A 15,154-nucleotide genomic window follows, 5' to 3' on the forward strand; every position below is an offset into this window, starting at 1 on the left:
ATTTTCTATTTTCTCCCCCCTCAAAACAAATTAGTGGTTCTCCTCTCGAATGACCCCCCCCCCCCCCCCCCCCCCCCCGCTTATTCAGCGACCGGCTGAGTCGGCGCTAATTTTTTCCACAAAAAAAGTGTTCTCCCCCCCCCCCCCCCCCCCGCTTATTCACCGGCCCGGCCGGCTGAGTCGGCGCTAACAAAAATTCTCAAGATTTGGCCCCCCCCCCCCCCCCCCTCCTGTCGCCGGCTGGATCCGCTCCTGCCGGGCACCACTATTTATCTAAATTATGTCAATTCATCTTCAGGTCTGTTTGTTTGTTTGTATGCAAAGATAATACTTTTTTTTTCATTTGATTTTATGATTTTATCTCATGATGTCGAGTGGACCTATCATAATACGTAAGCTCGTACTTTTTTTTAAAGCCCCACTGCAATACTTATAGCTACTTGCGAAACAATGCCTAATCGGTGCATGTTGGTCCCCCATGATCCCCTTTTTCTTATGTTAATTGAGAGCTGATTTGATGAGATAACCACCTGTCAGTGACCTTGCAGGGAGGTCTAACCCCCCTGGTCAAACTAGTGCAGACGGGATTTAAAAGTTGAATTCGACTTGCTTGCTGGTCAGATTCCTTTCGGAAATCTCCGCTTCATTAACGAATTCCCCGTTGCGTGCCCCTGATTAAAGGCACGAAGTGCCCTTTTTAAGGGAAATAAACTGAGGAGAACATGGAAAATGAAGCATACGACCTGTGACGTATCTCGGAGTATATGCATGAAGTCCAAGTCATGAATTCATGATGTGACAAAGTAAACACGTGTCGGTCTAAATTAACTTATTGACATTTGTATCAAGCTTGTCAGCACTGTCAGCACTATTATGTATATTTTGCTGGCTTGTTCAGTTTCCCGCAACGAGGTGCAAATTATATTCTGCAGCTAATCAGTTGATAATTATTGAGGAGGGGGGGGGGGAGTATTAAAAGCAAAAGGCACTTTATGAAAAAGGGGCACATGCAAAGGGAATCCTCATTGGTATATACCCCTACATTGTGATTACATTATCAGGGATGAATTCAATATTTAGTTTCTCTCTTTGCATGATAATTTTGCAGTTGGGGGCTGGCGCGCCGGAAGCAGTTTTACATGGGGAGGGGCGCGTGAAAGGTGCCGATTCCGTGAGAAAATATTTAGCAGCGACTCAGCCGACCAAAGGCCAAATAAGCGGGGGGGGGGGGGGGTATGGAGCTCTAATTTATTTTACTCAACAGCCACCCCCCACCTTTTTTTTGTGGGTGTGCTATTTTGGTGCCAGGGAGGTGCCGGGAACCCCCCCCCCCCCCCCCCTGGATCCACCCCTCATGCCCCGCGGAACGTTATTCAAAGTGGAGTATTAACGATCTTCAGTTAGAGTGTTGCGAGCAAAGCGAGTGGAGCGGAAATTGGCGTTGGGTCAAGGGGCGGAGCCCCCGGAAGCTCAGGTGCTTTATGCATTACATTTCGGTCAGATAAGCATTTTAGCCCCATGCAACTTTGAGGCATTTACTGACGGTCAGATGAGCATATTTTGATAACTCATTTGTGACACTGGCAGGTCACTCATTCTTTCTTTATCTCTTTCTTTCTTTTTTTCTTTAACACACTTTTTCAAATAGGTGAGGGGGCTCGAGCCTCCGAGTCCCACCGTTTTGTAGGCGCTAACATGAAAGCTTTTAATAAGCATATTTTTGGTCTGACTGTAAATTTGAGAATTTGTAACTTTCCCCAAAACGCATAAAAAAGTATAATTTATATTTTTTAAATTGAGAACAAATCCTAGAAAATCATGTTATTATAGCAACATTTGTAATTCGCTGGTATCGAATTAGCAATAAACCACGTTTGAATTTTATTAGGGGAGGGGGCAACTGCCCGCTCTCCAAGCCCCCCCCCCCCCATCAGTACTCCAGTTTTCAGGGGCTCATGTCTTCTCACCCCTATTATAAAAACATACACGCTTTCACATCCTCTCACAATATTTCCACGATAAATTATGCGCGTATCGCTATTATAAAATCGTCCATTGATAAATAAAGGGGCATGCGGAATGTTTTAGGAAATTTAATTCCTGTTTACTCTCCTTTTCTTTTCTTAATGTGATTTAATTCAGGTTTTTTTAAAAATTATTATTATAAAGAGGAATAAACCGATCCCGATTGGGTTTTGAACACAATTTATTTTAAATATGAATGCGGGCGAGCTTTAGAGGAAATTAAAGAACAAGTTGCTCTCAGTCGCTTTTAACAGAGGCACATGTTAGTGTGAAAAACAAAAGAGGGCATTTTTCAGACGCGAAAAGCACATTTATTAGAAAAGAAAAAGGAACACGTGTCAAGGGTAAAAGTTCAATTATCAAAGGTGAACATGGGGCACTTCTCGCATCTCAAAAGGACCAGTCACAAGAAATGAAAAAGGGCACTTATGATAATGGAAAAGAGGTATTTGCAAAGCCAAAATGGGGACACCCACCAAATTTGGTTAATAGTGCATTTATCTTGAAGAGGGGGTGTTTATGAGAAGGGAAAGGGGTTCAGGAAGAGGGGGCACTTATCAGAAGGAAAAAGGGCACTAATTTGAAAAGGAAAGGGGACGTGTCATAATAAAAGGGGCTCTTATTAAAAGGGGAAGGGGCACTTCTTACAAAGGGAAGAGGTCCTTTAAAGAGAAAAGGGGCACCTCTCATATTTGAAAAGGACAATCAAAAGAGTTAAAGCCGGGGCAGGCACTTATCAAAGTAATGTGTAAAAGGGCATTTATAAGACTGGAACGGGCAACTTTGATAGAAGAAGGGGCACGTTTGTGGTATTCCAACAAAAAAGAGTGTGGGGTGCACTGACCCCCCCCCCCCCCCCCTGGGAGCGCCGCCTCTGTTATCGAGTCATAGTGCATGTTGTAAGAACAAGGGTATAGGCCCAAATTATGTTCATACAGTCGGAATATATGCCTACAGTATTTGCCGTTATGTCCTCTTTTATTACTTTTTTTTTTCACGAAATCTCTCAACGACTCTTGCCCTAAAACTACCAACATAATTAAATCAATGTATGATTTTTATTTGTAATCTAACCCTTTTGGTAATATATCTCGGGTCTATCATTTGGGCTTATAATTATAGTCCTCTCCAATATGAGCGCTTCCCCAGTTCGTGAGTATATAATACAACGGCTGCAGAGCAAGAGTTTTTACTTCGGGTACCCCGACTAAAATGACGTCATCGTAGGAAAATTGCAATCCTCCGATTGCCATCGGAAATACACGATTACCCTCGAAAGTCAGGAACCTCTACCTTCGGCCTTCGGGTTTTGTCTCCTTCCAAATACCCGTGACAAGGTAATGGATATTTATGTATCTCTTTGGAAATCGATGCTCATCTTGAATATTGCTTCATATTAGATATTGTGTTGCATATGTTTCGAAAGATGTATATTTCAGCTAACTGTTTTAGCTGTTATTTTCTTTATTTATGCAGGAGATCTCTACCAAACACGGTAAACAACGGCTGGTCCTGACGTGGGACTACCGTACTAATTGCAAGTTGCCATGAGCTATTCTAATCAACCGAAGGGGAAAGGCGTGTATTTCCAACAACAACAGTATCCTTTTCTTATTATTTTTGTTTATGAATGACCGGCCCAGCCCGCTGTGAGCATTATAAACGTTTTGTTGGTATGTGTCCACCATAATTTACTATTAAAAAGCTTCCTTTTTGAAAACTATACCCACCATACGTGTTCTAAATCTGCTGCATAGCACACTGACGTTACATGTTACGCAGTTCGTACACGTAGCTTAGTGCAAAAAATGTAATGATCAATGGCAAGATGAGAATGCCGGTGCACTACCGGCGTTTTTATCTCTGTAGTTTTTTTACATTTCCTGCGGCAGTTCTGTTGAATATCACAACTTTATAACATCTAAATAATACATGTTATTGTCAGATTACATTCATACTTATATTTTGGTTAGATAACAAGTCAATATTGCAATTTGATGAGACTGGTGTTTCAGTGAGTGACATTGTTTGTGTGTGTGTGAGGCACATGTCTTCATTCATTGTGAATGGGACATGACATGGCCCATTCAATGGCAATGCATTAAAAATATATTGGCATTGAAATTGCAAAGTCGTAGCCCGCACACCGGCCTGCTGGCTTGAAGTGTTATGATATAGGCCTAGCCTAGATATTTAATTATAATCAAAACTGTCATATTGTTCGTGGACATCCCATAGGCATAGAATTAGAAACTCATTTTAGATCCATGGGATTTCCATGAAACTAAACTACGGTTTCGTGAAATTCGAAGTTGAACAGTAGAGACGCTGGTCCGAGAATGAGGATTGTCCGCATAAACGAGGATATCCTCGTAAACGCGGTCAAATTGCGTCTTAAAGAAATGATCTTTTATTTTTCTTATGCGCTCTGCGGGTTTCAGGTTCCCGATCTGCGCGCTGGCAATGCGAAAAAGGTATTCCGCATGATAAAATACCCGCAGTTCACTGTCTATTTTTTATATGGTTTGTCCATCTTCCCTAGGAATGCATCAAGAAAATCATTGTAGAATCCATTTTTTGCATCGCCAACGCACGAATCAAAAATAAGAATCGGCCGCGTTTACGAAGACGATCCTTATTCTTGGACTGGTCAGCTTTTGAAATGGTTTTTTCTACTTAAGTTTTTGATTATCGTAGATAGATCTAGACGGTAGACCTACGTAAAATTTTAACGAAAAAAATAATCTGTTGATTTTGTCGAATTAAGAATGAATCTTGTACTGTTGCAGTGGTTTTTTGTATATAAGTTTTGTTTTCTTCGTAGATCTAGACTGTAAAAATTTTATCAACAAATGATTTGTTGATTTTGTCAAATTAAAATAAATCTTGAATGCTAATGTGATATTATTTAATGCAATTGTCATTAGAGAAGTTATGACATTTTATTTTATTTAATACGCAAATAGGTAGTCTAGACTCTTGGCAAAAATGTTAATAAGCAGCACGCAAGTCGGGACAAGATCGTTATTCTGCATCGCGGTGTGCGCAAAATAATGTGTGTCCTGGGTCCGTCAATTTCATGAAATGGTGCATCACAATTTTGACTCAAATATGTTTCCTAATTGTAGGATTTTCTTTATGGATCGTTTTTCACCATTACAGTAGGGGAGCTGGTCCGAAAACGAGGATCGTCCTCAAAAAGAAGGATCATGTGCATTTTCGCGGACGTTTTTGTTTTCATCGGTGCTCTGCAGGTTTCGGGTTACCGAACCGCCAACTGGCGATGCGAATAATTGAGTCCGCATAAGAAAATAACCCTAGTTTACCGTAACCCTGTAAGTTGGGGCTCTGATCGCATCGGAAGATCGGAGCGACACCCTCGCACCTTTGATCGGTATCGGATCGGAAGATCGACTAAAAATATCGGCAAAACATGCGGGCTGCTATAATGCATACCTACATTATAATCCAAGATGACGGCCCGCCTGTTTTGCCTCTGCTCTAAGACCAATATTATTAATTTCAAAGTCATGAAACTGAATATCAACAAACATGGTCTACAACAACTCCAAATGACAAAATAATCCCAGCCATGATTTTTTTTTTAGCATTTGATGGCCAAAAACTTGAAAATTTTTGTCATTAAAAAAAAAAAAATACCTACAGTACATTATAATCCAAGAAAGATGGCGGCCCGTATGTTTTGCCTCTGCTCTTAGACCAATATTATTAATTTCAAAGTCATGAAAAGGCACCTAATATCAACAAACATGGTCTACAACAACTCCAAATGACAAAATAATCCCAGCCATGATTTTTTTTTTAGCATTTGATGGCCAAAAACTTGAAAATTTTTGTCATTAAAAAAAAAAAAAAACCTACATTATAATCCAAGAAAGATGGCGGCCCGTATGTTTTGCCTCTGCTCTTAGACCAATATTATTAATTTCAAAGTCATGAAAAGGCACCTAATATCAACAAACATGGTCTACAACAACTCCAAATGTCAAAATAATCCCAGCCATGACTTTTTTTTGAGCATTTGATAGCCAAAAATGTGAAAATTTTTTCCGATCATTTTTATTGATCGGCGATCGGAAATTATTATCCAATCACCCCTGATCAGATCGGTATCGGCGTCCGATCCGATGATCGTTTACAGGGTTAGTTTACCGTCAACTTTTATGGGTTGTCCATCTTATTTATCGCTCATAATGTGAAAGTCTCTATACAAAGTCAATGTAAAATGCATCAAGAAAATCATTGCAGAATATGTTTTTTCGCATCGCCAACGCGCCGATCAAAAATATGAAACGTGTGCGAAAATGCGGACAATCCTTTTTTTTGAGGACGCATCGGTCCGCGTTTACAAAGACAATCCTCGTGAATGCAGAAGATCCTTAATCTCGGATCGTGTGTGTTGGTTTGTGTATTCGTTCGGCAAACGGACCCGCATGCGGGTGCAAAATGAAGACAACAGAGGAGGAGTTTGCCGAACGCGCATAAGAAGCTCTGCAGCTAAGAACATGTGTAAGCTTTACCTTACGTGCGATGCAGATAGCTGTTCAGGTTGTAGAGCTGTTGAGCAATATTGATAACTCAGTGGTACCAATTTTTTTTCCATCCTGGACAAAAAGTAGTCAAATATTTTCTAGATTTTGGGGAGCTGTATCTTTTGATAGAAACATTGGTGAGTCTTAAAATTGGAAGTGTGTTCCTTTGAGTAGTTGATCTTTTAAAGTTGCTTAAGCGTGGGTATATAGTCGTTCGTGAAGTAGGCAACTTGGCGATCACTCCCGATCACTACATAACACAGAGCCAATGGCTCCTGTGCGTACGTCCGTGTGCTGCCCTCTATATACCCACGCTCGAGCAACTTTAAATTATCCAACCATAATGGTTAAAAATGGTTCAAAAGGAAAAATTGAAAGTTGAAAAATCTAAAAAAAGACACCCTACTAGTAGTTGAACTAGACTTCTGAAGAACTTTTATAGTTAAATTCTTTTGAGTCTAGAAGTCTAGTCTCTAGTTTGGTTTTTTTTCTTTTGTTGTTAGAGATGTTTTGGTTTTTTTTCTTGTATGTTGCTAATTGTGTGTGTGTCAGAGTAAGAAATAATTTTCTGTCTGCAGTAGCACTTTTAGGTTAGGATTCGGTGTCAAATCATTGTGATGTCTTACAAAAAAAAAATTGTTTGATATTGCAACTTGGCAGCACTGGCCTGTTCACAAAACCATTTTGATTCTGTGACCAACTCTGAAGTTTCACCACAACACATATAACTGTGATTGTATTAGATCCAGCCAATGAAGTAATCCTCAAATTGATGCATGCGCAGAAGATCTTGGTGCCTGTTTGACATCGTTCAATGTACATCTGTACATGTAGATCAAGTTGGTCGTACAAATCAACAGCTCTCTAGTAAACTTTTACTTGAAAGCCCATAAGACTGAAAGATTTGCATTTATCATCTCTCAGGGTGCGTTTACTGACCAAATTTTTGGCTAGAATCAGGCTTCTCAAATGTTTTTCAGGCAAATTTAGAAGGTGATAAACGCAAAGCCTTTTTTAAAGGGCTTTAGATATGGGCATATCTAAAGACACAAAAGGTGTGTTTTGAATGTGACATACAGCCAGAATCACGTTTCTGAGAGATGATAAACGCAAAGCTGTTTTGAACCCCACATACAAATCCGACCTTCCCAGGTTAATTTCCGGTTCGGAGGCTAGCGCGCCATGTGTTGTGTACAAGCATGTGTGTGTAGTTGACCTCCGAGAAACTTTCTGCTTCCCGGATCAAACGGCGCAAAACAGCTGCGCAGACACATGGCCTTTATTTTGAATCGTGAAGAGACGATAAACGCGACATCCCGCAAATCACTTTCGTATAGTGGGGTTCGATAGTAGGGTATGATAGTGGGGTACGATATGTACTGTACATATCTAGTGGCAAGACCCATTTAATGCACCCTCAGAAACGTGATTCTGGCTGTATGTCACATTCAAAACATACCTTGTTGCGTTTTTAGATACAAATGTATGCCCATATCTAAAGACCTTTAAAAAAGGCTTTGCGTTTATCACCTTCTAAATTTGCCTGAAAGACGTTTCAGAAACCGGATTCTAGGCAAAAATTTGGTCAATAAACGCACCCTAAGTGTCCTTTACCTTGTTACACCTACTGACATGTCTTGGCACTTATCTACCCACAGTACAGGGTGGTTGTCCAATATATTTGTAATCAAGTGTCGAATGATAGCAACTTTTCATACTAAGTTTGTTGTGGGTTAGTGCACTTTATGACCATAATAAACTCTGCAATATAGACAATAGACATCACTTCATGCTTCAAGGGGCCTGCATTTATTTATTTCATCATTAAAGCTAAACTTTAGTACTGGTAATGCGATTGCATTGTGAAAGAAAAGGTGTGAAAGGATCAGAAACAGTTGATCATGTAGCATGTAAGTATTGGTGTGCACTGCAAGGTTCTGGAGTCATCAAAATCATAATAAATTTGACCGAGTCTTGGTAAAGTAACAAACACTCACATAGAAAGCTATATATGGGACAACACACATGGTGTCGGGGATGGTACTACCTTGGTTTCCTTGTCTTTCTATGCTCATTACTCAGCCAGTATACATTTTCTTCCAAAATTGTTTGGCACATGTCATTTATTTGTAATCTTGAACATTCAGTGTAAGTTTCGTTTGATTCTGTGAGAATTAATTTTTTTTTTTTTACCAGTACTGGAGTTTATCTTTAAAAACAGGGAAACTAATAATAAATCGGAGCTTTACAAAGAATGATTCAATTATTTTTTTCCTCTTCTCTTCCTTTAAATGATTAATGCCGAGATAGACTTGTGCGCCACACCCATGATTGTAATAAATTGCCATGGGAGGCCAAGGAAGAGGAAGTTCCTTGCCAAGGTCATTATCTTTATAAAGATAAGGAAAGAAGAATGTTTTATATTTTGCCTGTGGGCTGTAGATAAGAACCGTTTTCATAGAATGATACAGGGGGGGGGGGGGGGGAGGGGAGGCAGGGACAAAAAGGAAACCAAAAATCTGTTGTTGCCATATGCTATGTAAATAACTAAATGTGTACCACCTTACATGTACATTAAAGTGATATGTTAGATGTCTCAATCCTCTCTCTCTCTCTCTCTCTCTCTCTCTCTCACACAATGTGCACCCGCAAGCCTACTGTATAGATGTCTTTTATCTCTTAGTTACGCATTTAAACATCAAACCGCTTGGGCTGGGGTGGGGGGGGGGGGTGAGGGTGCATTAGGAAAGTATGTGTGCATCCTTTTGACCTACTGTGTTCTGTAGATCATACAGTATTCTATTGCTCAAAGATAAACATGGAAAGATATTATACAGTAGTACATACAGTTTATGTACATGTACTCCTGTATAATATCTTTAAATGTTTATCTTTGTGCAATAGAATACTGTATGATCTACATGTACATTACAAGGTAGGTCAAAGGGATGCACACAAGCTATAGCAGCATAATTCATTGAAATCAAGGAAATAGAACTTGACAAGTAGCAGAAATAAAAGGGGTACTGCCAAAGGATCCGATGGCAGAATGCTGATACGTGATTATATAGGGATTTTCGGAAAGGAGGGGGGGGGGGGGGGAGACACCCACCCCTTCTCTGACCATCACATGTACAGTAATGGTGATGAACGATTGCCTGATTCTGTATTTGATAACAAAACGTTATTACTTCATCTGACTTCTATAAGTCTGATTTTCACCCAAAAGCAATGGGCTTCAAGGGAGTGTGTGGATGAGAAGATATTTTTACTTTTCCCATGTTCTCCCTAGTATTTTTGAAAGATACTTGTGAAAAGATTGACAAATTTGAGCTCTAGCATTTTAACATGTAAGCAAGTCTGTTCGAGGACATGTGAAATTTATGATATAAAATAAGACAGCTCTTGTCAACAGTGACATACATGTATTAACAACCTCCCAATCAAAGTGCAAGTTTGTCTCCAGATGTGCAAAATACCTTCAATGTGTTCGATTTTTGTAGGTCATGTAGGACTACGGACAGTAGTGGCATGAGTCCAATGATATGCATGTATGGTGCAAGCAGTTTCCCCCATTTGATGGATTAATGCCTGAAAGCCTTTTTCTGAAAATATTTGTGCAATGGATTTCAAAAGCAAAGTAAGGTTCAAGGCCAATTTAATCATGACTATGAAACTAAATAAGAAATACAAACAGAAAAGTGAGAATTCAAATCTGTATACATAATCACTCAAAGCGTATTGCAGAATCCTGAGACTGAGAGGGTTTCTGACTGGTTCACTTGAGACATTTTGACAAGAACTGCATGTGGATCTTCAAAAATGCTGGTCTAATGACATGCAGTTAAATGTATGCATTACAAATTCAGAGTAGCCATATGGGAGTTCTATACATGTACGTCTCTGATCTTGGCACATGTGGCAGTGTGATGCTCCGTTGAGCACTGCATAATCCATGCATTTCCTGTAGTATGAGTGTGCCTAGCTAGTAGACTGGTAACATATATTAACAACCCGCCGGATTGCTCGTGCATACTAAATTACCTCCAAGCAGGGGTTACCTTGAGTGCCACCAGCCTCTTACTGAAGCAACGTTGATGTACGCATAGTAATCTAAACTGAATTTCTCTATATCTCTATTCCTGTGTCTGTCTCTCTGTCTCTCTCTATCTTTGTCGTGTGTGTTAGTGTGTGTTTCTCTCTCTCTCTCTTTCTCTCTCTCTTTCTCTCTCTCTCTCTCTCTCTTTCTCTCTCTCTTTCTCTCTCTCTTTCTCTCTCTCTCTCTCTCTCTCTCTCTCTCTCTTACATGTGCCTGTTTATTGGAAGTTAAAATCTTAGAAAGACATATGTTGATGACAAGACATTAGCCAACATAATTAGCATGCCATGTCTTCTTTAAGCCATCTTTCATCTGGCCAGGTAATACATGTAGACTCTCCATGACATATTGTTTAGTTAAGGGGCCATGTAATTGAGGATCATATGGAGCTGGACAGATATCATGTATTGTTGCTTAAATTCAAATGTTTTGATATTTTATTTTCACAACATTTGCTTTAGAAAATAATTCTAGATTGGAGGGGGGGGGGGGCACAAAAATAATTTCTATTATCAAATTTCCCATAAATATTCTCTTTATTATACTTTCCATGAGGAATAAATCCTTAGAAATTTGAAATGAATTGTAGAAGTTGTGTCGAGGTTAAATAGGGGTAAATTGACCATTGACCTGGTCAATTTGTTAATGTTTTTATTGTTCAGCTGATTTGGATGAGTCAGTGTGTAAATGATATGCCTGCATTTGGTTGACAACACGTAATGCTTTTTTTTGCTAAATGACTGGTCCATGCCTTGTGGGTGTCTGTGTCTGCCCAGTGAACAATGTCTCTTGCTTTCATCATCTATCACAAAGGGATTCATGCAAGTGTCATTGACCCCTCAAATATAGCAACAGCAATGTAGGAGAATCATTTGACCAAGAAGTTATCTTCGGTCTTTCTCTTTTTACAAAACTTGAGAGTAAATGTTACGTCCTCCAAAGGCCTGTTTATTCTTTATATCAGCTCCAGATTGCCAAATATCCCGCTATTTGAACTATCCTGATCAAAAATTATCTAGTTAATTTGCGAATTCATCAGCCCGAAGTTGCAATTAGCAGGATATTTCATCTCAAGATATTTTGGGCTAGTTTGCAAAATATCCCGCTATCTGTCTGGTGCGTTTTCACCAGCCCGAAGACTCGCACTACGCACGAATGCTGTGCAAAATATATTGAGCGAATTTCTCAAGCTTGAGTTTCAAGTTTCGAGGCAAGTCTCGATCTGATGAAGACGCGATTTATAACTTCAGGATTATTTCCTAAATCAGAAATAGCAAGCTATTTGGCAAAGTTGAGCTGATGAAAACAGGCCTTATGGGTGCTTTTGAGGTCACTGGCATGTTAGCAGCTTGAAATGGGCTCCATATTTCTATACACATATTCTATGCATATCCTGGCTGTATCAACTGGTACCTGTCACTGTGCGTACTAGAAATAGCACCGTTTATGTTTGCTCTTACAGTCAGTAGGCAAATATGTGCAGTCATTGAACATGCACACTGGAAATGACTCTGCATTATTCTTATGGCTGTTGTGCACAGTTTCCCTGAGTGCATGTTTTTGTATGCTTACATGCACACAATGCTTGTATTGCTGAAGTTTTTCCCAAGTGCTGTATGAATGAGATTGGTCCACCATAATTTCATTGGTTATGGTTAATTGAAGATGCTTTTTGTATGCTCAAGTGAGAAATCACAAGCAATTTCATGTGAGGAAGGTTTATTGTAGTATACCAGCTTTTATTGGCAAACAATTTGAGAAATATGCATTTGGTAGATCAGTGTGCATTGTGTTCTTTAGTAGAACAGATATTTGACTCATGTTGTTTTTTGTTTGTTTGTTTTTTAAAGTTGCGTAGTATTAATATAGAAATAACATCACTGTTCACAACCTTTTACTTTGGATTCTTTTTTTTCTGTTGCTATTTTTCCAAATTATATTTGAATATAGATCCTTTCAAGTGCTAGTGAAGTGAACAAAACCTGACATTTTTTTATTTTTTTTCTGAATTACATAAATGATCAAATTAATGCAGCCTGCCAGGTCTGAATGTTTAGACTAGCCATGGGGATTCTAAACATAGCCGGGAGTAAATGTAAGCACACATTCCTGGAGAGGTTGTTCATGCCCATCTATTCATAATACAGTGCGTCTCAGCAGAGCTTCCAAGGGGCACCTGCTCTCCCTTTTCCTGTGCAATATAGGGGTGTTTCACAAAGACTAAGATCAACTTTAAGCAGGGGAAGAAGAAATATTTTAAACATTTCAGGGACCACTTTTCAAGCCTGCTTGCATGAAAATAGCACTATTTAATTTGTTTTGCATGGAACTCTATGCAAATTTTGAGGGGTGAATTTGCCCCAAGCCCCCGTGTATTTTTTCCCCTGACTTTAAGTTGGACTTAACTATACGGCCATTCATGCCACTGGTTACTCTCACCATTATGAGCTTTAGATAATGTCTTCCTTCAATAATTAATTATCAAAAATATTAATTCTGTAGATTTGTGACCATGATTTGCACGTCCCTTGATAGACCAATGCCAGTAAATGGTGCGAGCATGAACGGCCTGCCAAAAACACCTTCTACATGTAGCTCAGCCACAGAGTGTACAAAATGATTAAATCAAATCAACCTTAACATTTTTTAATGGTCAATCTTGATGTCAAGATGTACAGTTGGTCTCTCATGAATTACAATTTCATACAATTATGTAATAATGAGCTAATAATAAGTAATTTTTATGTACTTCTAAGTGTATGTTTCTGAGACAAATAAAGAGTTACTGTGTTCAATATAACAATGGATTATACTTGATTTTCAATATTCACTCAATAATTTAATGTTAAGTTTCTTTTTTATTTGTTTAAATTTGTTTCACTTTGTTTTACTTTTTATTTTTGTGTGTGTTTGGTTTGTTTGAGGGGGGGGGGGGGGCTGCTGCTGATTTCTGCTTCCATGCCTTGTGTGTAATGATCTCATTGTAGAGAGACTACATGTACACAATGGGCTATCTTTAGCAATAAACCTACCGTATTTTCCGGCGTAAAGGCCGCAGTATTTTCGGGTGAGAAAAAATCAAAAAGTCGGGGTGCGGCGTATACGCAACAACAACAAAATTCAGCGGTCAAAACATCACGTCCATTTGCACGTATGGGACTATAGGAACGGTAGCATGACTAGACAACGGTACAGGACAATTCTAGAATAACTTACCGACAAGTTTATGTTGCATAGTTGACATGAAGACGAAAAAACTTATTTTTCTAATAAAATCTGCCGATAGATCTAGATCTAAGTCCATACCATTGCATCGCCAAAAAGTAAACAAAGGGACAGGCCGTTACTTACGGAGCTAGCTGCCGCGCAACGCAACTGCGCAGGTCGAAAATGCTATTTCGGATTACACCGCACATCGAGGAAGGGGTATTGTAGGATACCAAATCTGCGTACGATACAGTACTAGCTTAAAAGTCGATGAAGATCTGCTAAATTATGATCATTTTTGAGGTTAACTTCTTGTTGATTTATAAGAATATTGATGAATTTGGTATAGTTTGTAAAAAAAAAAGAGTGTTCTACAAGAAAATTACGATCATTTTGTTTGGTCCGTTTTTTTTTTTTTTTTTTTCTTTTTTTTTTTCTCTTTTTTTTTTTTTTTGTTGTAGTTTTTTTTTTTCCTCTACGAAATGTCAAAGTTGGGGGTGCAGCCTATACGGCGGTGCGGCCTTTACGCCGGCAAATACGGTAATAACAATGAGTAATATCTCTATTGAGTCATAACATGAGGCCTATTTTTGGCTGAAGATTGCACTATAATGTTTCCTTAACTTCATATTGTGTTAGAAGGATCCGCTATCCTCAGCAACCGAGGCCGGACGAAATAGGGACTCGTCCACAACCGAGGTTCATGCCACAACAGGTAGGCATCCATTTTCCTGGTTTCTGTACATATTAATGATAATGATATTAATAATAATAATAATCTTTTAAAGTCCACTCCAAATTTTAATAAGTTAAACTGAAAATGGGAATTCTTTTTGCCCAATTGATTGTGAGCCCGGCAGCCACTGAGCAGCGCCAGATCAACGATGCTCTATCCCTTATTGTTGAACGCCAAACAAGGTAGCAGCAACTCCCGTCTTTTAACGTCTTAACGTCCAGGGTTTGAACCCACGACCTCCCGGTCGTAAGGCTGATGCTCTACTGACTGAGCCAACACACCGGTATTATGCTCAGTTTCATTCAGAGACATTTGTAAGCAAGAAAGTTCACATGTGATGTCAGAAGTAGCAGAGAAGAGACAATCTTTGAACATTTTGTTCAACTTAGGCCACCTATCTACGTGTAGGATTAAGATTATTGTGGATTTTCAACTCTCATTTTTTTTTGGTGTGGTTATGTTTTGTTTTTCTAGACACAATTCATTTTTTTTGTTTTTCTAGACACAATTTAAAGCCTCTTATTTTAGACCCAT

The 15,154-nt window shown here is 39.1% G+C and overlaps 1 protein-coding gene across 2 annotated transcripts in view; it reads left to right on the forward strand.

The window, feature by feature from the left end:
- The first annotated feature begins 3,278 nt into the window (after nt 1-3,278).
- The window catches only part of LOC588274 (eukaryotic translation initiation factor 4 gamma 3), a 44,719-nt gene continuing 32,843 nt past the window's right edge, over nt 3,279-15,154 (forward strand). For both annotated transcript variants that reach the window (XM_030987274.1, XM_030987275.1), the window contains exons 1-3: nt 3,279-3,362; nt 3,502-3,625; nt 14,524-14,599. In XM_030987274.1, coding sequence (XP_030843134.1) covers nt 3,573-3,625; nt 14,524-14,599 — 129 coding nt within the window. In that variant the 5' untranslated portion in view covers nt 3,279-3,362; nt 3,502-3,572. The remainder of the gene's footprint in view (nt 3,363-3,501; nt 3,626-14,523; nt 14,600-15,154) is intronic.

The sequence above is a fragment of the Strongylocentrotus purpuratus genome, unplaced genomic scaffold (assembly GCF_000002235.5).
Source record: "Strongylocentrotus purpuratus isolate Spur 01 unplaced genomic scaffold, Spur_5.0 spur5_scaffold_16, whole genome shotgun sequence".
NCBI lineage: Eukaryota > Metazoa > Echinodermata > Echinoidea > Camarodonta > Strongylocentrotidae > Strongylocentrotus > Strongylocentrotus purpuratus.